Below are 26,862 nucleotides of genomic sequence, written 5' to 3'. Positions count from 1 at the left end.
ATCATGTCATGTGATACGTTTCAGACCTCGACAGGTATTTAGTCATAGACTATGACTAAAGGCCCGTTGAGATCTGAAACGCGTCAGCCAACATTATCGTTTTTCATGGCTGTATTAAAATAGTGCTTTCCTGTTGATCTGGAACAATAAAGCTTATACCATTGGACAAGTGAGTGCCATCAATTGGCCTATTAAACCACACTGATAAACCAAGTTCACCAGCATCTAACCACGTTCTAGTTTTTGTTCTTGGGTGCATTGACCTCTTCAGGTCATCCCAAGTCATCATTGTAGAATTAAAGGGAACCTGTCATCAGCTATTGACCTAATAAACCACTACCAGAATATTGTCAAGCAGCACAACACTTTCTAGTTTTTGTTTCTTTCATGTCCTAGTGTGGTGGCATCACCTAGAAAATCAACTTTAAAGTGAGAAGTAAATTGGTTGTATAAAGTCAGGGAGGCAGAGACTTTAACCCTGACATCACGCTTCGGACTTCTGAAGATCTGGTTAGTGATGTCTCTGGATTCTGGACCATCAATTACAGTGCAGGGCTTTCTAAGGAAGAGTGAGCTTGACTTCAGCGATAAAATCTCTGCCTCCTTGACTTTATGCAACCAATTTACATGTCACTTTAAAGTTTATTTTAAGGCTGATGCCATCAGACTGGGTCATGAAAGAAACATGATCCAGAAGGTGCTCAGCTGCTTGGCAACATACTGGTAGTGGTTTATTAAGTCAATTTCTGATGACAGGTTCCCTTAATGCAATTAGGTTCTCCATATTTCCTAAAAGTTGGGCAGGGCCAAAAGCAGCAGAACTGTGATCCTTAAATAAGCAGGCAGACTGAACTACTATGGCAAAGGATAACCCCTTTAACAGCAGTGCCAAGGTTTTGAAACAAGAGACTCCAGAATTTTTAATGAATATGGGATATAAGTAGACATGTCAGGAGAGCTGTCGGATCCTTTAACACATGTGCATTGACTTCTTACCCGTGTAGATATTTGATTGTTAGAGAAGTTTCCTAAATCCTTAGAAAAATTGCTAATTCTGGCTTCCATCTGGATAGGTTGGCCATTACGAAATAGCTAATTTCTGTACCGCTGTGTATCAGTGAGACACCGGCATCTATTAATGTCTTGCAGCTTGATACCACAGCTTTGTGGAATACTTCTGGCTGGAATTAATATGTTCTAATAACTGGAGAAGTAATCTTGTGTTGTACCCCAGCACCACCACTGCGGTGAAGTGGCTACACTAATGTGCGAGCTCATCTAAAAATCTATTAAGCCAAATGTATTTTAGATGCTAGATAATTTTATGAGCATTACTTAATTTTTATTCACAATACCCCATCCACATCAAACACTGATTACCTAACTAATTCCGTTTTCTGCTGTGCACCGTGTTAATGGGCGCAACTCCCTCACACACTGTAGCACATTTCAAGAGACGTGGGCTTATTACATCATTACATCACGAGACCCTGATTGAGTCTCTCGTATTATTAGAATGTGCCGGGCTATCATAAAAAATGTTTAGCGTGGACGATTTTTCAGCACTAATGATAATTCACAGCTATAATTTAGGTAAACTCAATGCGGGCGCAGCACACTTTCTATGACTATAAAGCATCTAATCTGTTTGAGTAAGTAGAAAGCCAAATATAATGCTAAAGTATGTGTCCGAACTACAGGACCCATAAAAAGAGGCATCAGTCAGGATTGTGGGAAGGGAATATAACTGGCAGGTAACGGCAGGGAAGAGATTCAATTTTGGAAATTAATTATTTTTTCAGTGACTTATGTATTGATATTATGTGAATAAAGTCTGTTAAAGAACCACAAGTCGACCCAATAGTAATAGATTGTTCATGAATGAGCCAGTGTAAGACTGAATCGGCTCTTGTCTGAGAGGGCCGACAGATCACATCACCCCCTCTGCTAAGACTAAATCGGCTCCTGTCTGAGAGGGCCGACAGATCACTGCCCCCCCTCTGCTAAAATAAATCGCCTCCTGTCTGAGAGGACCGACAGATCACTGCACCCCCTCTGCTAAGACTGAATCAGCTCTTGTCTGAGAGGGCCGACAGATCAGTGCACCCCCTCTGCTAAGACGGAATCAGCTCTTGTCTTAGAGGGCCGATGGATCACTGCACCCCCTCTGCTAAGGCTGAATTGGCTCTTGTCTGAGAGGGCCGATAGATCACTGCATCCTCTCTGCTAAGACTGAATCGGCTCTTATCTGAGAGGGCCGACAGATGACTGCACCCCCTCTGCTAAGACTGAATAGGCTCTTGTCTGAGAGGGCTGACAGATCAGTGCACCCCCTCTGCTAAGACTAAATCGGCTCTTGTCTGAAAGGGCAGACATATCGCTGCACCGCCTCTGCTAAGACTGAATCGGCTCTTGTCTGAGAGGGCCGATGGATCACTACACCCCCTCTGCTAATATTGATCTTGCTCTTGTCTGAGAGGGCTGACAGATCACTGCACCCCCTCTTCTAAAACTGAATCGGTTCTTGTCTGAGAGGGCCGACAGATCGCTGCACCGCCTCTGCTAAGACTGAATTGGCTCTTGTCTGAGAGGGCCAAAAGATCACTGCACCCCCTCTGCTAAGACTGAATTGGCTCTTGTCTGAGAGGGCCAAAAGATCACTGCACCCCCTCTGCTAAGACTGAATTGGCTCTTGTCTGAGAGGACCGACAGATCACTGCACCCTCTCTGCTAAGACTGAATCGGCTCTTGTCTGAGAGGACCGACAGATCACTGCACTCCCTCTGCTAAGATAGAATAGGCTCTTGTTTGAGAGGGCCGACAGATCACTGCACCCCTTCTGCTAAGACTGAATCAGCTTGTGTCTGAGAGGACCGACAGATCACTGCACCCCCTCTGCTAAGATAGAATAGGCTCTTGTCTGAGAGAGCCGACAGATCACTGTACCCCTTCTGCTAAGACTGAATCGGCTCTTGTCTGAGAGGACCGACAGATCACTGCACCCCCTCTGCTAAGACTGAATTGGCTCTTGTCTGAGAGGGCCGACAGATCACTGCACCCCCTCTGCTAAGACTGAATCGTCTCTTGTCTGAGAGGGCCGATGGATCACTGCACCCCCTCCACTTATAAAACATTTGGGGTTAAAAGTGGAGTGGGGATGGGTGGCTGGCACCACCAGAAAACCTTTCCCTGTGTAAAAACCAAGTTAACTAAGGAAAAAAAAGAGAGCCGAACTTCCCGTTACTGTAACCCAAACTGGTAGACCTCTAGGATGTAAGAGGGGCTAAGCCCAATCCGGTAGTACTATTTCAGCTGGTGTAGGGAATCTTACGAGCAATGCTTCCTGGGAATGCAAATAAGCTTGTATAAAAATGGTTTCATACAAGAACTGTGTCTTCATAAGGTATAATACATTATGTACAGTACAGGGGCATAGCTAGAAGAGACAGGGTCCTATAGCAGACTTCTAATTGGGGCGCCCCTACCAGCTCCGAAAATATACATGTTTGTATACTCACACATTAAGGCAAACACATATACACATTTATATGCATATACACATTTATCCACTGATATATACACTTACATATAATTTTATACACTTACCCACTTACAGATCTGTCCCAGTAGCTGCTGACCATATGGGGAAGTGCACATCAGGAACTAAAGATGAGAGATTCCTAGTTCTGTCGTCCTGCTGTCCCCTTCCTCTCCCCTGACTTTTTCTGATTTGAGCTGCTGATTCATGCTGTGTACTGTGATGTGCACTGTTATATACATATTATGCTGTACAATGTTTGGTATATGTTTTGTGATTCAGGTCTGATATCAGGGCCCCCTGACACTGCAGGCCCCATAGCAACTTCTATGCCTGCTACCACTGCAGTTACGCCCCTGGTACAGTACGTAAATCAGGGGACACTTGTGGCATAATCTCTGTAGGCTTGCCCTAGTTGGTAGCTAACCTGGAGCAATTTTTTGTTACGAAACCGCTACAGCTGAACAAAACAAACCCCCAATTGAATTTGTATGTAAGTCAGAACTGTTATTTCAGACAAAAATGTTTTGGTCCCTGTGACAATTTTCTTAATTTTGAGTAATCATCGGGAAAGGATTAACAATAAAGCTTAATTGCAGAGACCTTTAATAACTCTTACTTCTGTTCAATTGCAGCCTGGGGCTAAAGCCCAGTAAATTACCAGCATCCAAATGTCTACCTGTAACTAAGAGTCCTCTAGAAGTTGGGTGTCCTTTAAAGGGGAATTCACATGAAGACAAGTTTCTTATATTCAGGATAACAAAATAACACATTCTCTAATTCACTGTTAGTAACAAAAATACAACATTTAACCAATACAATTCCAACCTATCTCTATCAATCCTGTTGTACACAATTTTGGTTGCTCCTAGACCTGAACCTGGATCTTCTGACTTTAGGGTTGGCAAACATCTTGCTCTTCTGTTTGATGCTGCAATGAGCTGCTCTCTGCCTCCGGCCCCCAGGACGAGCTCACACACTAACACACTGACTTTCTGCTAGCAAAAAACACATCACATTGTGAGGAGAGTAAAGCTACAAACTACAGGCAGATATAATCTTTATCCAGGGGAGGGGGAAGGGGAGAAAGGTATAAAGCAGATCTGTGTGTAATGAATGTTTGCAGAGCTGAGAATGTCATTGTCTGTAATATGCATCTCATGGATCTTATCTCTCAACTCTGATCTGTTTCATCTCTCTTTTTCTATGTGTCAAATACTAATACAATGTTCAGAAGCTAAATGAAAGTGTATATATACCTGTACCCTGATAATCTAAGTACATTGTCAGTACACAGCATCTCATGGCACAGAGGAATCATGAAGTGTCTGCTTAGAGAGTCCCCACTCTTACACTGACCATCAAAGTGTAATAGGAGCTAAAACAGCAATAAAACTGAGTTAAATCGTAATGTAAGGGATTAAAAAATTATCTTTATTAAGTAAGCATCACTAGTAGATTGAAATTTGAGAATTTTCATTAATGGGCAAACCCCTTTAAGTCAGGGACTACCTGTATTCAAAGTAAACCATCCCTTTAAAGAGATATTCAGGCTAAAAAAATAAATAAAATTAATTAATAAAAACTACATGTTTTTCCCCTTCTACACTAATCTTAATAAATTAAAATATTCTTTGTAAAATTTAGATTTTCTAATGTTATATATTAGGCACAACGATATTTTCTTGCTTGGTTTCTGAATTTTTTTTCCATAATTTAGTGATTCACTGGCCATTAATGACTGTAACAACATAGAAAAGCCAATTGTATCACCATTTGGGATCTTCTAGGTGGACAGTGAGATTTTAACACTTTGCCCCGAAAACCCCTTCAAAGATGTTGACATATCAAATCGCTAAAGTAAATTATCTGAAGCCAAATGCTTATCTTATCCTGCAATATTATTTCAAATATCACTGTAATATTCACGGAAAGGTTTGGCTTCTGTGTAAATGAGATGAGCAGGCAGAGAAACATTAACTTATACCTGGTAATGTTGATCTAAGGGGAAATCACATTGGAATTACAGATGCCCGGGAAATGTGTTTGTCATTATGAAATATCACATACAGTACAGAACAAATGCTCCTGGTATATTTCTGTCATGAAAATTGTGCTGCCTTTCAAAAATTGTATGGAAAATGTCACATTTTCAGCATGTAGTCATTTTTGGAAACATTCATAAAAAAATATTTAAAAATGTGATACTGGGAGGGCGACATTGGGAGCACTATGTAAAAAAAAAGGTCATTTTCACATGTACAAAGAAAGTACTCAGACCCCTTTAAATTTTTCACTTTTTTTTTAATTGCAGCCAATTGGTGAGAATTTTTTTAATGTACACTCTGCTCTCCATCTTGACAAAAAAAAAAACTGAAATGTTGATATTTTTCCTAATTTATTAAACAAGAAAAATGTAAATATCACATGATTATACGTAGTCAGAGCTTTTGCTGTCATACTCATATGTATTTCATATGCTGTCTATTTTCTTCTGATCCTCCTTATCTCCTTAGTGACGTAGCCTGAAAAGGTTCTAGTGACCGGGCATTATTAGCGAATTTTCGTTTGTGCTGAGTTAAGGGCCATAACTTTTTTTTTTTGCATGCTACCTTAAAATTTTCTGCAGTGTTTTTTTTCGGGATACATAGAGTTAGTTAAAAGGTAATAATAGTTTAAACTTTTTTTTTTTTTTTTTTTTGGGTTAAAATGAATAAAAAGGATTTTTTTGTAATTTGTAGTATATATTTTTTAAAATTTTCAAATTAACTCAAAATGAACAATATTATTGAATTCCCTATTTTGTTGTGGTCCTTTTGATATATAATCGGGCAGATTTATCAAAAATATTCTGACTTTCAGACACTTGATAAATCTGTCCCATTATGTATAGTCTTGGGCAAATGGGGCGACTATGGCGATGCTATTTTTAGTGTAATGGGGGATTGTTTTTTTATTACATGGAGAAATGTCATTGTATTTTTATGAATATTTATTAATATTTTTGTGTGTGTGTTTTACTTTATATGCCCCCCCCCCGACCCATAAGATCATAAAAGACCTCTGGGGGACATTTTAATATATTTTTTTAAATTTTACTTAATTTTTTTCTTTTACAAGTTGTCCCCTCTGAGGGATCTATAAGAGCCCCAGTTATAAAAGGGAATGACCACCTGTCACTGGTAATTGTGATCAGAGCTGTACTGGGTCTAATTAGACCCAGCAGCTTTGTTTAACCCCTTTAGACCCGGCGGTCACGTGACCGCCGAGTCCACAGAGCCGGTGGCTGCAGCGGCTCCACTCCTCTATGCATCACGCTCTTTCAGCGCAATGTTGTGAGGAGCCGAGAAAGGAGAAGCATTAACGAACCGCATCTCCCTACAGACTCCGGACCTGTGCCCAGTGACGTCTAAAGTCAGTGGGCAGTCCGAATAGAGTTAAGATGGTTCTACTCCTTCAATGGAATCCAGCTGTGTTTAATTAAAATGATGGGACTTGATTAGGAAAGGCACACACCTGTCCATATAAGACCTCAAAGCTAACAGTGCATGAGATCACAGATCACATGAGAAGCATGATGTCTAAGGAACTGCCCAAGTAGCTTAGAGACAGAATTATGGCAAGTCTGGCCAAGGTTTCAAAAGAATTTCTGCCTCACTTAAGGTTCCTAAGAGCACAGTGGCCTCCATAATCCTTAAATGAAAGAAGTTTGGGATAACCACAACTCTTGACATTTAATTTAATTTACAGGCATTGACATTTAGTTTAATTTACCTGCCATATATATACATTTCTTCAGGTGGATGTTAATACAAAATATGTACCTATGTGGAAAAAAATTTCCCATAAATGTAATGCTCAGAAATGAGATAGTTGTACTTGGATAGATACGACCACCACTATTGCAGTGATTGCAGAAAAAAGCTTATTGCTTTGGTATATGAAATGAAGTTACTGCATGTCCCACAGCCATCCTGTGGTAATGAGTGCTGAATCCAGGTGGTCGGTGCCTCAATAACAAATGTAGGGGTCACTGCCTCCAGGGAACAGGGTTTGTTGTATCCAAAAACAACTAACTAGTTTCTAAGGGACAGCATAGTTACATTTATGGGAAATTTTCTCCACACAGGTACATTCTTTTTTAATAACAGCCAATTGAAGAAATACATATATGTGGCAGATGAATTCAATTAAATGTGAATGTCCAGATGAAAATACACCTTTAAAGAACAATTCTGTCTATGGATTGGCTTTTAGCCTTAGTCACATTTCAATGTACTTTAGTGAGTCATACTCGCATAAAGGTTGTGATTAGTGATACAGGTTTTAGGGTTCTTGCGCCGCCATATCCCCTAGTATCATTGCTCCCGGTGACAACATCGTGGAGTATGGATTCTCAAGAGACTGCCGGAATGAATGGTCTTTGCGGGTGGCAATTAAAGATTTAACACTGAAGTTTCACTGTTGAGTATTGAGCCAGAACACAGACTTCAGCCAGATTTGACTACTTGTAATTCACGATTCGCTCTTAGCAAACCTTTGATAGCAAGTTGGAATCGAACTTACAAAACCTTTCACTCTCAGAAGATAAGCTAAAGGTGTCTCCCGCCATTCATTTCCCATGCACTGCTAAGAGCGGCAGCTATTGTTCTCATATACAGCTATACATGGCCTATACAGCATTGTGTACTAGAGCCCTAACTGTTACCATGGTGTGTCCCTAAATTCCAGAAGAATAATGGACCATGATCCAGGCACAATTTTGCACCGTTGCTGGATCATGTTCCTTTTTTCTTCTGAAATGTAATGCCTCGTTCAGAGAGGAGATCCGTGCACAGGTTCAAACTATAGCGAGTGAGCTGATACATGGATGTGTCCCTAAACACCTTCATCAACTACTCTATAAGACACATCCCATTGACCGGATCTCAAGGGGGTCCCAACCGAACAGTTGCAACTGCCGCCTTAAACCCTACATTTTGAGGGACAGCAATAAAGGAAAATTTTCAGGGACAGTAGCAGAGGAGCTGCCCAATAGACAAATGCTAAAGAATTGTTATTTATTGGTAGATTTCTCTGTAATTTCCCAACATAGTCTTGAACATCTTAACTTTAATCATGGATTTATTGTTGCTTTAACAAACTAAATAAACCCACTTGTCTACAATTGTTATTACAGTCTTGAAAATCGGTACAACTGGATTTTGTATTGTGTTCCATATGCATGAATACCTTCCCATCAACATATTCCATTAATAACACGTTCCGAGAATACTTCGCTGCTTTTGTTGGTCTAAATGGAAAATATATTTAACAATCTGTAGATCTTCCACCAAATAAATAATCTAATGGGTTAAAGTTCTTCTAAGATGGATGGAAAAGTTTGGATGTTTCTATTAAGAAAGTCTTTGCTTTTGGATTAGGTATGACTGTATGCTGTACACGTAACGCAATGTGAGTGGTATCTGTATTAATAGTAAGTTATCATTTTAGGGGAGTTTGGAGAGGTCTGTAGCGGAAGATTGAAGACACCTGCAAAGAAAGAAATCCCTGTGGCCATTAAAACTTTAAAAGGAGGTTACATGGACAGGCAGCGGCGAGATTTTCTCCGGGAAGCCAGTATCATGGGACAGTTTGATCATCCAAATATCATCCGACTCGAAGGAGTTGTTACGAAAAGTAAGTTTTGCGATCCTATTCTTGTGTTTGCTGACATTAAACATCACTTTTTAGAAAGCGCTGTTGTTAAATTGGTCGTCTATTACCAATAGGCTGTTACCAATAGTATACTCCAAGACGTTGCACCCTGTCAAGTATTACAAAGTTCTGGTTACCATCACTTCAACTACTGTTACAAGTAGTGTAAATCAACTGAAACAGGCATTAATCCCAATCTGCTACTTGTTTTCTAATCATACCAAAATACTGAGATCTTTAGCTCTTTCTATACTAGCCATACAGAGGATTAAGAACTGGGACCCCTATACCCTTTCTGATTAGGTTAGCTGTTGAGAATGTTACCATGTTTATGAGACTGATGAAAGAAGCTGAGTACAGTGCTCAGCAATTTCATCAGTCCCATAGACCTTGTAAGGAGCAGCACCCAATAACGGCCCCTCTAGTAAGAATTTGCTTTGTCAACCACAAGATCCGTCTTTAGGTAGGTGTATATCTACTCACTCGATGTCCTTTATTGAATTAGATATTGTCTTACAGTGTAACTACCTGTAAGTGACTTTAAAGAGACAGTTTCCTCACTTGAATTTGAATGAATTTCCCTGGAAGGAGTACTTGTAGTGTCACACTACGCTATCTGTATTTGTACAGCACCACATGGTTAAAAGCATCATTTTTTAGCTTGTTGGTGGTGGGCTCTGTGCACTATTCGTTGGGACTTGTAGTGTTTTCCAGTAAAGAAACACCAAACCTTGTCGTGTTCTCCCACTAAATCTCCTGCACCCTTGATCAGCAGACCCGAACCACAAAATTCGGGTTTTTATTGCAACCTGAGCCCCACCCCCCACGATTAATGCCCAGGACGGGTGCTGGCTCGAAACTCTTCCCACTGGCAAAGTCTCCTGTGATCTTTAAATGGCTGTGGCCACGTTCTGCCACTAAACTGGTAGTGACACTGAACACCGCCAGTTTCAGGAGGATCGTCACTCCCCAAAGATGAATTGGTAGTGACAACCCACTCCAAAATGGAGGTATGCATGCACCCGGTTGTTAGTTGTTGGAGTCCCTGTTCAGTACATGAACCCGAGCAGGATTTTAAAATATGACAGAACCTAATTTTCAACAGGTCTGCTCATCACTACACTTGGGATATCATAGGACACTTTAATACCTAAATAAAAAGGTTACATCTAGCTTGCCAGGTCCTCTGTAGGCGATTCACAGATGGTTGCCTTGGGTTTCCTCGGGTGATGTTGTTTATCTGTATTCCCCTGTTGTGACCCTGAACCTGTTTCTTGACATTTTTGAAAGTTCTCTAGCTGCTCTGATCAATTTCCTGGATTTAGACTTTGCCTAAACTCTGCCTGTCCTGACCTAAAATTTTCTACTGGCTACATCTCTGTTTATCGATTTGGTACCACGCATTGGCGTTTCTTGACCTGTCTGGGGTAGCTGTCACCTACACTAGGACTTCACCCAGGCGAAGCTTGGTTACCTTGTCCCAGGGAGGTCCCAATCTCTAGACAGGGGTTAAAGGGTAAGAAACGATGCTGGAGTGGCCCATATCCAAAACTGGCTAGCTAGCCCTCCGTGTTACACAGGAGAAACAAGAGAAACAGTGACCCCCTTTACCAATAACCAGGTGTTAAGTGAGGCAAATAATGGACTTTCTGCCTAATATCCAGTTCATAGCTGTAATTGCCCTCCTTACGTACAGATTTCTAGTCTAGTCTACAGCTAATGGCCGCCTTAATAAATACTAAGCAATATATTATTATCTCTACATGTTACACAAGATTATTAATACATATCCAACTCTTAATAAAGCAGAACACTTCCTCTTTAACTTCTGCTAAGCTCCCTCAAGAATTATCTAAATGAGCTCCTATAATGTGCTGACGCCTGTGTGATATTTATCTTTGGTGATTATTTGAAACCAATTATTGCTTCATCCCGAGAATTTACATGAACTGATAACATGGATGAAATCCTCCAAACACATATAGGGTTGTATATGGGAGAGACTAATTAGTATAGCTGTTAGAAAAGATATTGTGACCTTCCACATATGTCTTCTAAATTTATGTTTTGTGCCAGTCACTGAACCACAATAATAGAGGTTTTTCTAATTAATATAATTTATTATAATCCTTTAGAATTGTAGATCTACAGAACAAAAGAAGGTCAGTCTTGGTATAGCCCTTGAATACATCATAAACGATAGGTGAATTTTAAGGTGACTTTAAAAAGTCATTACCACCATCAACTACAATACTCTTTGTATCCTTCAAAAGGTTCTGCTCCACTGGTTGGAATTTTATCTGTAGCCCCCAGAGCAAATTTCAGAGCAAATAGTGCCATAATTGTGGCATCCAACATACTAATTAGGATGCTGTTTACTGTCATTGACCAGGTGGGTGGTCATTGACCACATCAGATACCTCGGCATCTCCCTTCAGACAGTAGAGAACCTAATTAGCACACCGAATGCCATGATTGGCGTGAATGATGTCATAAATGTCACTACGTTACGTTCCAGATGAGAGCCAGTAGATACTAAGGGTTTTTGTTTTTGTGTGCAGAGTATGGTTGTTCTTCTGCTCATGTGCCAGTCAGCTTTCAGGCCTAAAGGAGACTGGCACATGCACATACAGAATATGATTCCTCTGCTCAATAAACGGAAAATCAAGTCCACATGGGCTACTGTGTGAAGTGACTGATGGATGATGTTAGCAACACCAGCCATGTCAAGGAAAAGACTCAAGGGCTGGGTTATTGATGAGTCAGCAAATTACACAACATTTTACACCAAAAAGTTCTAAAAAGCAGATGGTTCAAACATTTTTACAGTTGGGTTGATGTTGATGGTAAGGTTGTTGGTCATGATTCAGTTGATTCGTTTGGGTTGTCATGATGATACTTTCATAAAATGTTCTCTAAAACATTTTTTCCTATTGGGTACTTTTCGTCTGATGATATTTTTTTATTATAAAGAGGTAGTTTTACCACCCAAATATATTAGAAGTGTATGAAAATAAAATAATCATAACAATTTACACATTGCTCCCACTTCCTAGTCCTCCGCTGCTCAATTACATCCTGAAATAGTGACTAATCCAATGGTGACATCACCTACTGAAGTTGGTGATTGGCTACTGTGATCACATGTCAAATCAACAGATCCTTCCACGGATACAGAGACTGGTGAGGGATCGGAAGACTGAATAACCCATTAGATCAGTGGTGGCGAACCTACGGCACTGGTGGTACTCAGAATTTGCCAGACAGGTGGAGTGACTCTAGCCTCCTCAAGCAACACTTCCTGGGCTTTCTGGGACTGGATTATCATTGGAGCTTCTTCCTCATGATTCTTCCTGTTTAAGTGAACCCTGGAGGAAGGATACAATGATAATCCAAATTTCCCCTCTTTCTTTCAAAGATTTGGGTGTCCTCAAGACAACAATATAATTGATAAGTTACTAATTAAATTGCTGTATCGGTACTTTGTGATAAATAAGTGGTTTTTGGCTGTAGTTTGGGCACTTGGCCTCTAAAAGGTTCACCATCGCTGCATTATATAATAATTTTCTATGTTTTATGTTACGTTATTTCCATTTGTGACATTGTACGTGTACAGGTTGTCTCCGGGTTACATACAAGGTTCTGTAGGCTTGTTCTTGAGTTGAGTTTGTATGCAAGTCGCAACTGTATATTTTATAATTGTAAACCCAGCCAGAATTTTTTTGGTGACAATTGGATTTTAAAAATGTTGGATTATCATAAGAACCAGGATTAACAATAAAGCTTATTTGCAGACACCATTATTAACTGTTACAGCTGATCATTGAAGTCTAGGGCTAAAGTAGAATAAATTACCAACATCCAGAGGTCCGTTTGTAACTAGGGGTCGTCTGTAAGTCGGGTGTTCTTAAGTAGGGGTGCGTCTGTACAATATATGAAAGTTTTTGAAGACAACTAATATCTCTCAATTTTGGCCACCTCCACTAACCTCCACCACATCTCCACTAAAAATGGGTATGTTCTGGTTTATTTGAGGGCAACGGTTCGTTGGATGTGTAATGTGTGTGATGCAATGTGTTCATTAACTTCATTACAGGATATTCCATAAGTGATCAGGAAATATGCTAAGCCACGGTGACTTTCCTCTCCTATGCCTCAGCCTCTTTACCTCCCCTATAACTGTCTCTTCTGCAGTCTTTCACTTGTCTAGCACCTAATGAGGCCCTAAAACAATTTTACAATGCATTTAACGGCTCTCTTGACCAAAATCATCACTTAATTACATCTGGTACAGCAGCCATTTCCCTGAGCCGGGGCTGAGATATGAGCAAAGGACTTGTGACTGTATTACCATTCTTACCGCAACAATTAGCTTTCTTAAGGAGGTTTGGGCTAGATTTTAATATACTGTATTAGTGTACAGGCAGTCCCCGGGTTACGTACAGGATAGGGTCTGTAGGTTTGTTCTTAAGTTGAATTTGTATGTAAGTCGGAACTGTATATTTTATCATTGTAATCCCAGCCAGAACTTTTTTGGTCTCTGTGACAATTGGATTTTAAAACTGTTGGGTTGTCATAAGAATCAATATTAACACTAAAGCTTCATTACAGACACCTGTGATAACTGTTATAGCTGCTCATTGTAGCCTAGGACTAAAGTACAATAAATTACCAACATCCAGAGGTCCGTTTGTAACTAGGGGTCGTCTGTAAGTCGGGTGTTCTTAAAGGGCACCTACCACCACAAATCTACCTATAAAGGTAGATTGGGTGGTAGGTGGATCATTGGGACGTGAGGATAGCCCTTTTAAGGGCTAATCCTCACGTCCCCGCACTTTTTTGATAACTTTTATTACGGTAGATATATATTCAAATTTACTTATGCGGCTACTGGGGCGTGGAGTAGCCGCATCTGAGGTTACATGAGGCGGCTACTCCACGCCCCGGTAGCCACTTTACCCCTCCTACTCACCCATCTTCGGCGCGCAGCTCCGCGTAGCTGCGCGCCCTTGTCCGGCGATCCTGCCGTCTGCGCAGAAGAGCAGGCCCGCGCCTGTTTCGGAGCAGTGACCGCGCAGGCGCGGGCCTGCTCTTCTGCGCATGCGCAGACGGCAGGATCGCCAGACGAGGGCGCGCAGCTACGCGGAGCTGCGCGCCGAAGATGGGGGAGTAGGAGGGGTAAAGTGGCTACCGGGGCGTGGAGTAGCCGCCTCGTGTAATCTCATATGCGGCTACTCCACGCCCCAGTAGCCGCATAAGTAAATTTGAATATATATCTAATAAAAGTTATCAAAAAAGTGTGGGGACGTGAGGATTAGCCCTTAAAAGGGCTATCCTCACGTCCCATTGATCCACCTACCACCCAATCTACCTTTATAGGTAGATTTGTGGTGGTAGGTTCCCTTTAAGTAGGGGACCGCCTGTATTTATAATTATCTTTCACAAATCTATCAACCACTCACACACAGTATCTATTTTATACATATATCTATATACATTTTTTAACACAGATTGGGCATATAATATGTATACTGGTGGTCCCCTACTTAAGAACGACCCCTAGTTACAAACGGACCTCTGAATGTTGGTAATTTATTGTACTTTAGCCCCAGGCTACAATGATCAGCTGTAACAGTTATCACATGTGTCTGTAGTGAAGCTTTATTATTAATCCTGATTCTTATGACAATCCAACATTTTCAAAATCCAATTGTCACAGAGACCAAAAATATTTTGCCTGGAGCTACAATTATTAAATATACAGTTCCGACTTACATACAAACTCAACTTAAAAAAAAACTTACAGAACCTATCTTGTATGGAACCCGGGGTCTACCTGTATTTGTGTTTTGTTAATTTTTTATGTAGGAGAAGCAGTGATTTTCAAATGTGAAATATTTCGTTTTTACCTCTTTTTTTAGGTCCAATAGGGTATTTAAGCCCTAGGGGTTCCAAAAGCTCATACAATTTACTGCAAAACGTATGTTTTGTAGTAATTTATATACATATAGTGTATATATAGTGTGGAGGAAACTTAACAGAAGTGTCTGAGGTAAAACTGTTTGAGATGCCCATTGAAACCAATCAGAACTCAGCTTTAATTGTATGAACAGCTGTGGGAGAATAAAAGCTGAGCTCTGATTGGTTGCCATGGGCAACTAGAACAGTTGTCCTCTCAGATACCTTTGATAAATCTCTTTCACATGTGTTCCCATTACATCCCACCTTGGCAGGGTTTTGACTAGGAGAGGCAGGGCCCCATAGCAGACTTCTGCATCAGACCCCCTTCCTCTTAAAAAATATAGTACATATTAGTACACATATTTATACAATCACACACAATTACACTTAAAATACTGTACTTAAATACAGACACACATATATTTGTATACTTATATACATACACATAAATTTCTATACTCATACACCCACATTTATACATTCACGCAAACTAATAGCTTCTGACCACAGGGAAGTAGACAGCAGAAAGCTAGAGATGAGAGATTCATAATCCTGCCATCCTGCTGTCCAACCCCCCTCCCCGACATTTCTAGTCTGAGCTCCCGGCTCAGCTGTGTACTGTGAAAGATGTGCACTGTTATATACATATTGTGCTGTATGATGTGCAGTATAGTATGTTTATAATGATGCACATGCGGAAGTTGGATTCCGGGGCCCCCTGATACTGTGGGCCCCATAGCAGCTGCTATGGTTGCTACCACTGTAGTTACACCCCTGTACCCAGGACCACCATCAAGAGGGCTTAATGTGACTGTGTTCAGGGGTCCCCGACTAGGAGAGGGGGACCCAAGTCACATAAAACTGTCCTCCCTTCCCAGGTGCAGGGAACTCACTGTGCACGCGGCCGGATTATCATTGTGTAGGGGGGGGGCCCACAAAATTTTCCAGTCCGGTTCCCCAAACTACCTAGTGGCGGCCCTGCCTGTACCTCGGGAGATTCTGAGGGTGCCAGTGTACCCCCTCTTGTTCAGTCTTATAGGGGTTGCAGACACCATCAATCAAGACTGACTGGGAGGCATTGGGTAGTGAAAATAGTCAAGAGGAGGTATGCCAGAACTCCCAGCCGCACCCATATTGCACCAAAATGCTCATTTGCATACAACATAACATTGTGATTTCTCTGCATTTAGCCAAGGATTTTCTCATGAAACACATGCTTATGATCAACGACGCTTCATCTACAAGGCCATTCTGTATGTTCAGTTTATATGTGACCCTGGAGCTGACAGGTTCCCTTTAAGCCCTGCAGTACTGGCTGTCATGATGTCTAGTATCATTAAATCCCATCGACATCTGATGAAATATCATTTTGCTTACATGATTTCCATGATTGGAAAACTGATATATGACCACAGGTGTTAAGCCCTGTAAGATAAATGAGACAAGAACGAGAAGGAAAAATTACACTCATCTGTTATAGTGAAATAAAATCTAAAAAAAACCACGAGAGTAAAAAAAAATAACATTTTGTGAAATAAACCGGAGCCGTATCCCCTTAATAAGAATGAAATGACTTCCATTTTTACAGCACAATTAATACTCAGGTGATGAATGTCCGTGTCACATTGCTCGCAATGACTATGGATGTAGAAATCTGTTGCTTTTGCAGAGTTTAACAAGTAGCCGTACGGGTTTCATAACGTGAATGCGCCTTAAAAAAGATTTATTATTCAAGATAATTCCATCTCTATTCAATTCATGCTGATTATTCAGGGCAAAGCTGCAGCAAACCGTGTCACTCCGTGCTGTGTCAGGCGTCTGTCATCATGAGGATTACTGCAGGGTATTCTGCCGCTGATATTCAGTTTTACTGGACTCATAATTAGACTTGATTGGTGTCACCGCCAGTTATCGGCTATAAAGCATAATGCCAGGTGCAAGGATCCTGCCGTAGTCTCATCATGAAGCTTTCACATTATTTGGAATGTGCAATAAATTTCCTAAAGATATAGAAACCGATATAACATTGTCATTCCCATTTGGGGTCCCAACCATAGATATAAAACAGAGTAGACTCAGCTCAACCATAGACGATTCTATACGAATGTATGTTTTCCATTGGTGCACAGGTAAGGGGAAATGCTGTGTCTCCAGCATTGCAACAATAGTCAAAAGAAAAAATAGCAAGAATATGTAAGATAGATACATGTCAAATAGACCAAGCTGTTAAAAATAGTTAGTTAGTTTGGTCTGAGGCTTGAGGAAGCGCTTTTGCGCGAAACCTAACCGTGGCGTGCATCGCCCCTGTCCTGTGTCCGTCCGAATAAAGTTGTCTACGTTACCAACATTGGTGAGTGCCGTGTCTTCGCTTTTTATAGTATTGGTTAAAAATAGTTAGTTCTTAAAGGAAACCTACCACCATGGAACTACCTATTAAGGAAAGGATATATGACCTTAGGTGTTAAGCCCTGTAAGGTTCCTCTAATGTATAGTAGTATAGCCCTTTTTAGGGCTAAATCGTTCGTGGCCCAGAACTTTTATACATTTTCATTCCCCTAATATGTAAATTTTCTAAAGAGGCTACTGGGGCGTGGAGTATTCGGAGCTGAGGCTACACGGCGCTGCTACTCCACGCCCCAGTAGCCTCTTGCATTCCGCCTACCAATGCATTTCAGCACGCAGCTCCTGGTAGCTGTGCGCACTCGTCTGCGAAGCCGGGTTCTGCGCATGCACTGAGAGCAGGCCACCAGCTGCGCAGTCTTGGCTCCAAAGGCATAGCTACTGCCCATGTGCAGAGCCCGGGTTCGCAGACAAGTGCGTGCAGCTACCAGGAGGTAGGCGTAACGCAAGGGCTAATGGGGCATAGAGTAGCCGTGCCATGTAGCCTCAGCTCCGGCTACTCCACGCCCCAGTAGCCTCTTGCATTCCGCCTACCAATGCATTTTCAGCACGCAGCTCCTGGTAGCTGTGCACACTCGTCTGTGAAGCCAGGTTCTGCGCATGCACTGAGAGCAGGCCACCAGCTGCGCAGTCTCGACTCCAAAGGCATAGCTACTGCCCATGTGCAGAGCCCGGGTTCGCAGACAAGTGCGTGCAGCTACCAGGAGGTGGGCGTAACGCAAGAGGCTAATGGGGCATGGAGTAGCCATGCCATGTAGCCTCAGCTCCGGCTACCCTACACCCGAGTAGCCTCTTTAGAAAATTTGCATATTAGGGGAATTAAAATGTATAAAAAAATTCTGGGCTTAAAAAGGGCTATACTACTCTGCCAGTGGTGGTAGGTTTTCTTCTAGAACCTAAGATTGGGGGTACATCACAGGAACAAGTCTGCTCACGACCATGGACGGTTCATGATTCATCTCAGGTGCTGACCATGGTCATATGTTCCTTGTACAGTTTAACAGACATAAATTATAGATCAATAGATGTGCCCAAAATGTAAGGTGATTGTAAAGTGATTCTTCGACAGGTCTTTTACATATTTGGAGGTGTTGTGCATCTAACTGCACATTGTCAAAAATGCACACCACATCCACCCCAGCCTTCAAAACCTACCTATTATTCAGCATCCTCTCATGTTATATTCTCTACTACTAAAGAGCAGTCTCTTCGACAGCATCAAAAAGTGTAACAAGGCAAAGGAAGTCTACACAACCATCTATACATACACAAGTAGATCCAGTGGTAGATTCCATAAGGCATTGTTATTTTCATTGGTGCAATTAAGGCCTCCTTTAGGCAAAAAAAATTCTAAAATATGCAGATTACCCTCAAGTACTACTGGGGCAGTCATCCTAGGCTCTGCAAATTCCAGGGACCATGGCTGTTACATGCCCTGGAGCCAGTGGTGTCCCAGTGCAAGGTCTGTGTCATGACCCCCACTATAATTGGGCAGCACAGTGGCTTCGTGGTTAGCACTACAGCCTTGCAGCGCTGGGGGCCTGGGTTCAAATCCCAGGGTCAACATCTGCAAAGAGTTTGTATGTTCTCTCCATGTTTGTGTGGGCTTTCTCAGGGTCCTCCTGTTTCCACCCACACTCCAAAACATACTGGTAGGTTGGTTAGATTGTTAGCCCCATTGGGGATAGGGACTGATTTGGCAACCTCTGTGCTGCGCTGAGTAATCTGTGTGCACTATATAAATAAATGAATTATTATTATTATGGTTCATAGCACTAGTCTTCTCATTTGAGAAAGTGACACTTTTGGGCCCCTCAAAGCCTCTTGGGCCTCCCTGCGACCACATCCTCTGCACCCCCTCAAGTTACTTCTTTACCCAGAGCTCTGCTGGGACAACCACTGGTGTAGTTGCAATGCCTGAATCCCTGAAGCCGACAGCTCAACAGGAGGCACTGTCTGTGGCACGGCTGTGATGTCTGAAGTCAGCATCACAGGTGGGCGCATGCTCAGTGGCTCCCATTGTGTCACCAGCTTCAGGCATTGCGACCACTCCAGGGGGTGTCCCAGCAGTGTGTAACAGCCATAGTCCCCCAGTGTGTAACAGCCATAGTTAGCGTCAAGCAGTTGGTGCATCCTGGTCCTGAACACCCAGAGGACTGCTATCCCCTATCAAATCCCTTCCAACTTCTTCCAGTGTTGCCTTATGTTTCTCACAAGACATTTCTTCCACTTCTCAGAAGAGGAGGGGGTATTGGCCGGAACACACCCAGGACATGCCAACTGCCTCATTAGGTTATGGATTAAAATGTGAATTTCTCGTAAACAGCATGATCAACAGGAATAATATTTTCGGGATTTTTCTATTAATATTTAAGTATTTTTGAAATCCAAGGGAATTTCTTTACAACGTTCTGCCAACAGTTTATAATGCTTTTTGGCTGATACTTGAATTGGACAAGAGGTAATAAAATCTACCTGTCTACCTGGTGTTCAGGAATGCATTATCCATGATCCATGAGGTTATCCATGATTTCTATTCTGAAATGGTCATTAACAAGTTCTATGCAATATTTCAGCTATAAAGCTTAAAGGAAACCTACCACCACGGATCTGCCTATTAAGGTATATCTGGTGGTAGGTGCATCTGCCGAATGTAAGTATAGCCCTTTTGAGGGCTTAAATTTTACTCCCCACAATCTTTTAGAAAGTTTAATGGCATTGAAATGCAAAGTTTCTAAAGAGGCTACTAGGGCGTGGAGTAGCTCTGGCTTTGGAGCCGAGATCACGCAGCCGCTGGTCTGTGTTCGGCTTTGTGGATGAGATATCTGGGTAGGAGGATCAAAGAGGCCACTGGGGCATGGAGTAGCCGCGCCATGTAGCCTCAGCTCCGGCTACTACACGCCCCAGTAGCCCCTTTTGAAAATTTGCATATCAAGGCCATTCAACTTTTTAAAAGATTGTGGGGACAAAAGGGTTGACCATAAAAAGGGCTATCATTACATTCGTTAGATGCACCTACCACCAGATCTTGCTTAATAGGTAGAACTGTGGTGGTAGGTTATATTTAATGCGATTAGTTTTTTCGTAACAGATCTTTTACTGTAATTCAGTGGCTAATCTAAATATTTTCCTTAGTGATTTTACAGAGTTTTATATAACTGCAATTTTTTACCTTTATACCCCCTGCTGCATATCCCCATTGTTTCTCGGTTGCTGGAGAACATACGTCTTTAAATAGAATGAGCGGTAATTAAATCCTAAAACATAACCCAAGGTGGTTTTCCATATTTAAATGATGTAAAGTGACTACAGCGATCGCTCAATTGCAATAAATATTTTCTAAGTCCCCAAGTCTTTTTTTTTTGTTTTTTTTTTATTGTGAGATGACTCCATAATGTTTTGTTACAGTTAAACATATTAATTATTTCTACATCACAATTAGAATGACACAGAAGTGCGACTAAACTTTCCGATGTTTCCCCTCTCAGAGTGATGTTTATTTTAATTAGGCAAAAATACACTGACAATCCTACCTAAACTAATTAGGAGATCTTAATTATGTATGTGAGGTAGCGACAGCTTTTACATTGAGCTATTCACAATGGCCCAATCTATTGTTTATACTAATCAAAGTCAACGACGGAATGGATTTTGGATCAACCAGACGTTATGTATTCTGCACAGGGAAAACTCTAACTGTGAATTTGGAAAACTTTTCTGTTGTCTGTTGACCCCAGAATCATAAGGTAATGTACGGAGTTGGTATATTTATTGTATTTTTTACAGTTTTGAATACATTTTATAGAAAACAGTATAATATCATTTTTAAAAATTAAAAGAATGGGTGTAGCTACACTAGGGTGTAACAGACTGACATAGGTTCTGCTGGTTTGTTCTTAAGTTGAATTTGTATGTAAGTCGGAACTGTATATTTAATAATTGTAGCTCCAGGCAAAAATTTTTGGGTCTGTATGTCTATTGGATTCTAAAAAGGTTGGGTTGCCATAAGAACCAGAAATAACAATACTTTTTAATTATAGTCACCTTTGATAAATGTAACAACTGCTTATTGTAGCCTGGGAATAGAGTACAGTAAATTACCAAAATCCAGAGGTCCATTGGAAACTAGGGGTCGTCTGTAAGTTGGGTGTTTTTAAGAAGGGGACCACTTGTACGTTTCTTCAATTGCATGTTATTAAAAAAGAATGTACTGCTGTGAAGATAATGTTCCATAAATGTAGTCGTCCTTGGATACGACCACCCCCACACTCTGGCACCGGTGGCAACATGCTCTCTATTGAGTCCTCCCTGACTACCTGGATTCAGCAATCATTACCACAGGATGGTTGTGGGACTTAGAGTAACTCCCAGACAGTTTATATTCCAATAGTATTTGTTTCTTTTTGCTATGACTCCAGTGGTGGTTGTATCCAAGGACAACAATCTTATTTCTATAGGACCATATAACTACATTTATGGTAAATTATCCTTACACAGTTACATTTTATAAAATCATCCAATTGATGGTAGAGGAATTTGATTAAATGTCAATGTTCAGATGAGAATACCCCTTTAACTCAATCTTTCAATCAAAGGGTTTGCCCAACCATGTACAACGTTGGGAAGGATGTGTATAGAATAATCAGCACTGACTGTGGTGGCCTAATACCTTAAATGCTGCAATTAACTGGCTCATGGGCATCGCCCGTAGCTTGAAAGGGGGGTGGCGATCATTTGCCAAAAGCTTCCATACCTGTATGTGAGTTCAAAAAATAAACAGATTCTGTATCCTACAATTCTACAATACATCAAGTATTGCTTGATGGTGAGACAGTGTAACGGCATGTACAGCTTCAACAAAGAGAGTCTCTTGTAACACACCCAGGAGCCCTTGCATCAATTACCAATGTTTTAAGGACCCTCGCCAGTATCTTTATCCTGGCCTCAAGTGATGACATCCCAAAAGGAATAAGGGAAAGCTGCAGCAGATCATTTCCCTGTCACTTTTTTATGATTGGAAAACCCTTTTCTTAGGCACTATATTCATTTAATCCCCCTCCTTTACTTTTTCTTTATGCGGCAATAGGACGGACACACATTGGAGTCTGAAAAAAACGCTCCGTGCACTGGTGGCATTTCCCAGGACAAACCTTGTATGGCTGTATCTTATCTTTTTCTTAGGGCAGCAACGTGGCTCAGTGGTTAGCATTATAGCCTTGCAACACTGGAGACCTTAGTTCAAAGAGTTTGTATGTTCTCTCGTGCATAGGTTTCCTCCGGGTCCGCCAGTTTCCTCCCACACTCCAAAACATACTGGTAGGTTGATTCGAATGTGAGCCCTATTGGGGAAAGGGACTTATTTGGCAAGTTCTGTGCAGCGCCTCGTAATCTGTGTGCGCTATATTAATAAGAGATCAGTTTTCTCGGACTGAACGCGCTTGTGGACAGTCGGCCTTTATCAGAATTTTTTTTACCACCTAAAAGACAAAAAGACAGCCAGACCACAGGGGGCAGCATTTAACCAAACACACAATAAGCTTTCCTAATCTTGAATTGTTGATGGGGGGAGGACTCCAGTCATTACCGCAGTCAGAATCACCGCTGATAGAAGACACATTCTCATCTGCACCGTGTTATATACATAATATTCTACCACCAGATGAATTTTAACACCATGTAATGGGAATTTGAGGTGTTGAAATGTAACTACAGCTGCTCCGCTATATATATTCATCTTCCCTCGGTTATTTGAGCAGCGATGATGGCTTCTTTATTGATATTTAATAGACATATGGAAGCATTTTATTAGATTCTATTTACGGAATCCCTCGGCAAGCCCCTACTCGATATAACGTTCCTTCATCTCCCGCCTGTTACTGATAATAACACCACTACACAATCAATGGGAGATGTATTTACACCTTATCATACAGAAGGTGCATGTCTCACATGAAGGGGGGGGGGGTTCTTGGATATGTAGCATTGCACAAGTCCCTGGAATTATTGGCATATGTCTTGACCTAGGGATCTTCCATGTCAAAAATATACAAGAAAGGACTTTAAGGGAATCGGTCGTTGCGATTTGGGACACCAAACCACCCAGAGATCCTCATGATCTGGTGGTTAAGTGTCTCAAATCACCATGTATGATTTTCTAAGTAAGTGTACACCAAAACTTTATACTTCCTTCCTTCCTCGTTCCCTCCAGTGTCTGTGCGTTGCGGCAAATGAAGCTGTCATAGTAAACCCTGGCTTCACTGCACAAGCGGTAATGGATCCGTTCATCCAAGTTAACAATTTACTGCAATATGGATGAGTCTTCATCATCCTTACCATCAGTACTGTGGATCATTTTGCTTGCCGATCTCAGACTAACACATAAGAACGTATGCTACATCCTGGCCAGAAACCGGGCATAGCTTACTGCCGACTGGAGAAGGGGAGAGGGGGCACTCCTTGTTCCTCCACTTTCCATTGGAAGCCATGCCATTTTTACGCCCAAAAAGGGCATGTTCTATCTTTTCTGGTTGTGTCATGGTACAGTGACTCACGTTGTGCTCACCGTACTGTGCACTTCTATCGTGGCCATTCGTACAACTAAAATATGACCACCATATACATTCATGTGCATGAGGCTTTAGGGTGACCCTATCTCTCGCTTATGACAGGGACAGCTTTTTCATCTTTTAACGAGGGCCTCAAGAACTGCTGCCCCTTTGTAATCACATAATGAAAATCCTATCAACTTTTTATTCCAAAACTTTTGTTTTCACCGATTTATGTATCTCTTGTGTTAAGATATCTTATGTATTATCTATTAGATTAGCAGTTTCTATGTCACTGATTTAGGATTTGCATCTGCTCAATTATTTAGGCTAAGAACGGAAAAGATGTTAGAAAAATGGTGAGGAGTCTAAATGCGTTCATGGACAAGTTGTATTTTACCTCTAACTAACACATTAGTGTTTTTGTTTTTAGCCTTTATATTATTTCCTTTTAGTGGGATTCAATTTGTGTGGACTTGTACATGAAAACTCTTTAGAATTTTGTGGATTGTACTAAAACAATAGATTCCAGCTAATTGCAATTCCAGCAAACATCCTCTGCCATCACTTAGCTGCGTTTCCTATCTAATGTGAATGGATATGTTTCAATTCTTTTAATTATTTGCATTTTAAACTCTTATAAATGCGCCATTTGCTATAGAAATAATAAAAAGTGGTGATCACCTCAGACGCACAATCAAATGTAATATACAAGCCGCAGCCACCACTTTATAAGTGCGTCCTGTAATACACAATGTACATTCCCATCACACACAACCACATGAGAACTCAGGGTTATCACCCCTTTTAGAACAGACCAAATTTATGTCTTTTCTAATCTATTGTTTCGGCAAGTTGTAATAATGTCTTTGTTTCTCAGTCTAAGACAGTCTGGGAAACTTTTTTTATTGTAACTTTTTTGGTGATCGAGACCATAGACAGAAATATAGTAATAATAAATTGTATGTCCAACACATAGACATAAATCATAAAATTCTGTCCAAACCAAGTTCTAAGACCCATTTAGAAGATCAAGACTAAGGCTAACGCCGAAACATGTTGATCGCTTGTATCTGTTTTTTATCTGATGTGTGTGAGCTAAACCACTAATAAAGATTGGTTTAAAGGGGTTGTCCACTTTACCTCATGTTCTTTGTAATGTGTGTGGGAACCAGGATATTAGGTAATTAACCAAAATATCTATAAAATCTAGTAATAGTTCTGCTCTGCTTTCTTGATATGTAAAGTGAAGCCTCCTGTCTTTACCTCATCAGCCAGAAATTCCTGTCCATAAAATGGCCGCAGATGGAGGGTCATGTGATCTCTAACTGGTGATTGTTCATGGATAGATAGAGATCACATGACCCTCCATATGCGGCCATTTTATGGTCAGGAATCTCTGGCTGATGAGGTAAAAGACAGGAGATTTCACTTTACATATCAAGAAAACAGTGCAGAACTATTAATAGATGTATATTGGTAAATTTCCTAATATCCTGCCTCCACACTTACACACACACTACAAAATACATGAGGTAAAGTGGCCAACCTCTTTAAGAGAAGGAGAACAACATGCTGGATACTTTTTGCTTCCACTGCATAACTTTATATCTACCTACATTAAACATCAGCCATTTCTCTGCCCATTTCTCCAGCTTCTTCAAAACCCTTTGTTATTTTATACTAAACTACTCTGTATTAATTTCCTTACAGAGCTTAGTATCAATCTGCCAATATTGAAACTCTTCTGTGTTAATCCTCCATGTGGTCATTAATAAAAATATTAAAAGGAAGTTGGCCCAATACTGACCCCTGTGGCATTTAACTGGTAACTTCAGCCAAATCTAAGAAAATACCATTAATGCTGACCATCTGTTTTCTATCTCTAAACCATTTTTTAACCCAAACACTCAAATGTTCCCCCTCGTCCCAGGAGTCTATTTTTGTGTACTAAAATTTTCTGCAATGCAGTATAAAATGTATTGGAAAAGTCTAGTATACAGAGGTATAGCAGGACATTATATCGACAGACTATGTGGGAAAAATGCCAGGCAACTCCCTTAGGTCTCATTCCCAGCTAACGGCTGCCATAGAGGTGTATTATGCACGGCCATGGTACGGTAAGCACACCATGTTCCACCTCACCATGAGTGACTGAGCTTGGTGTCCATACTGCAAAATGTAGAGCAGATCCTATTCCTGTCTGGATGTATCCTTATATATGGCCTCTTGTTCTCCCTTCTTCAGATACTTGAGCACTAACAGTTATTTTAGTCAAGGGTCGGTAGATAATGGTTTTTATACTGTAACTCTATATGTAGTAGACAAATAACATGATTAACAGAGCCGCCAATAAGACATGTTGAAAGTTAGGACCAGGTTCAGCTCCAGGTTTCAGTAGGTCCCTGTGCGACAGAGCCTCCGTAGGCCCCTTTACAGTAAAATCACGTGGCAGAATCAAAATTCAGAAACTAAGACAGTTTCCTGTTCCCTGAAATTTTTCCTAGTCTATCAGCCCCCTCATGGTTATTCCATATACAGCCCCCTCATGGTTATTTTAAATAAGCCCCCCCTTACATCCTATAGATTCATTAGATATAGCCCCCCCCCCACTCGCCTCTATGGATTCCTTATGTGCAGCCTTTTGTGGGCCCCCTCAGCAGATATGGGCCCTGGCACTTGCCCAGCTATGCTTAGTGCTGGCGCTGGCCCTAGTTAGGA

At 41.1% G+C, this 26,862-nt stretch overlaps 1 protein-coding gene across 1 annotated transcript in view; it reads left to right on the top strand.

Moving 5' to 3' along the window:
• Positions 1-26,862, top strand: part of EPHA6 (EPH receptor A6) — a 585,002-nt gene that overhangs the window by 460,700 nt on the left and 97,440 nt on the right. The window contains exon 11 of the mRNA XM_072138516.1: positions 9,032-9,217. Within this exon, the coding sequence (XP_071994617.1) occupies positions 9,032-9,217 (186 nt within the window). The remainder of the gene's footprint in view (positions 1-9,031; positions 9,218-26,862) is intronic.

Source organism: Engystomops pustulosus, chromosome 2 (assembly GCF_040894005.1).
Source record: "Engystomops pustulosus chromosome 2, aEngPut4.maternal, whole genome shotgun sequence".
In the NCBI taxonomy this organism is placed as follows: Eukaryota; Metazoa; Chordata; class Amphibia; order Anura; family Leptodactylidae; genus Engystomops; species Engystomops pustulosus.
The sequence above is the reverse complement of the archived record's forward strand: the minus strand, read 5'-3'. Positions and strand labels throughout refer to the sequence as shown.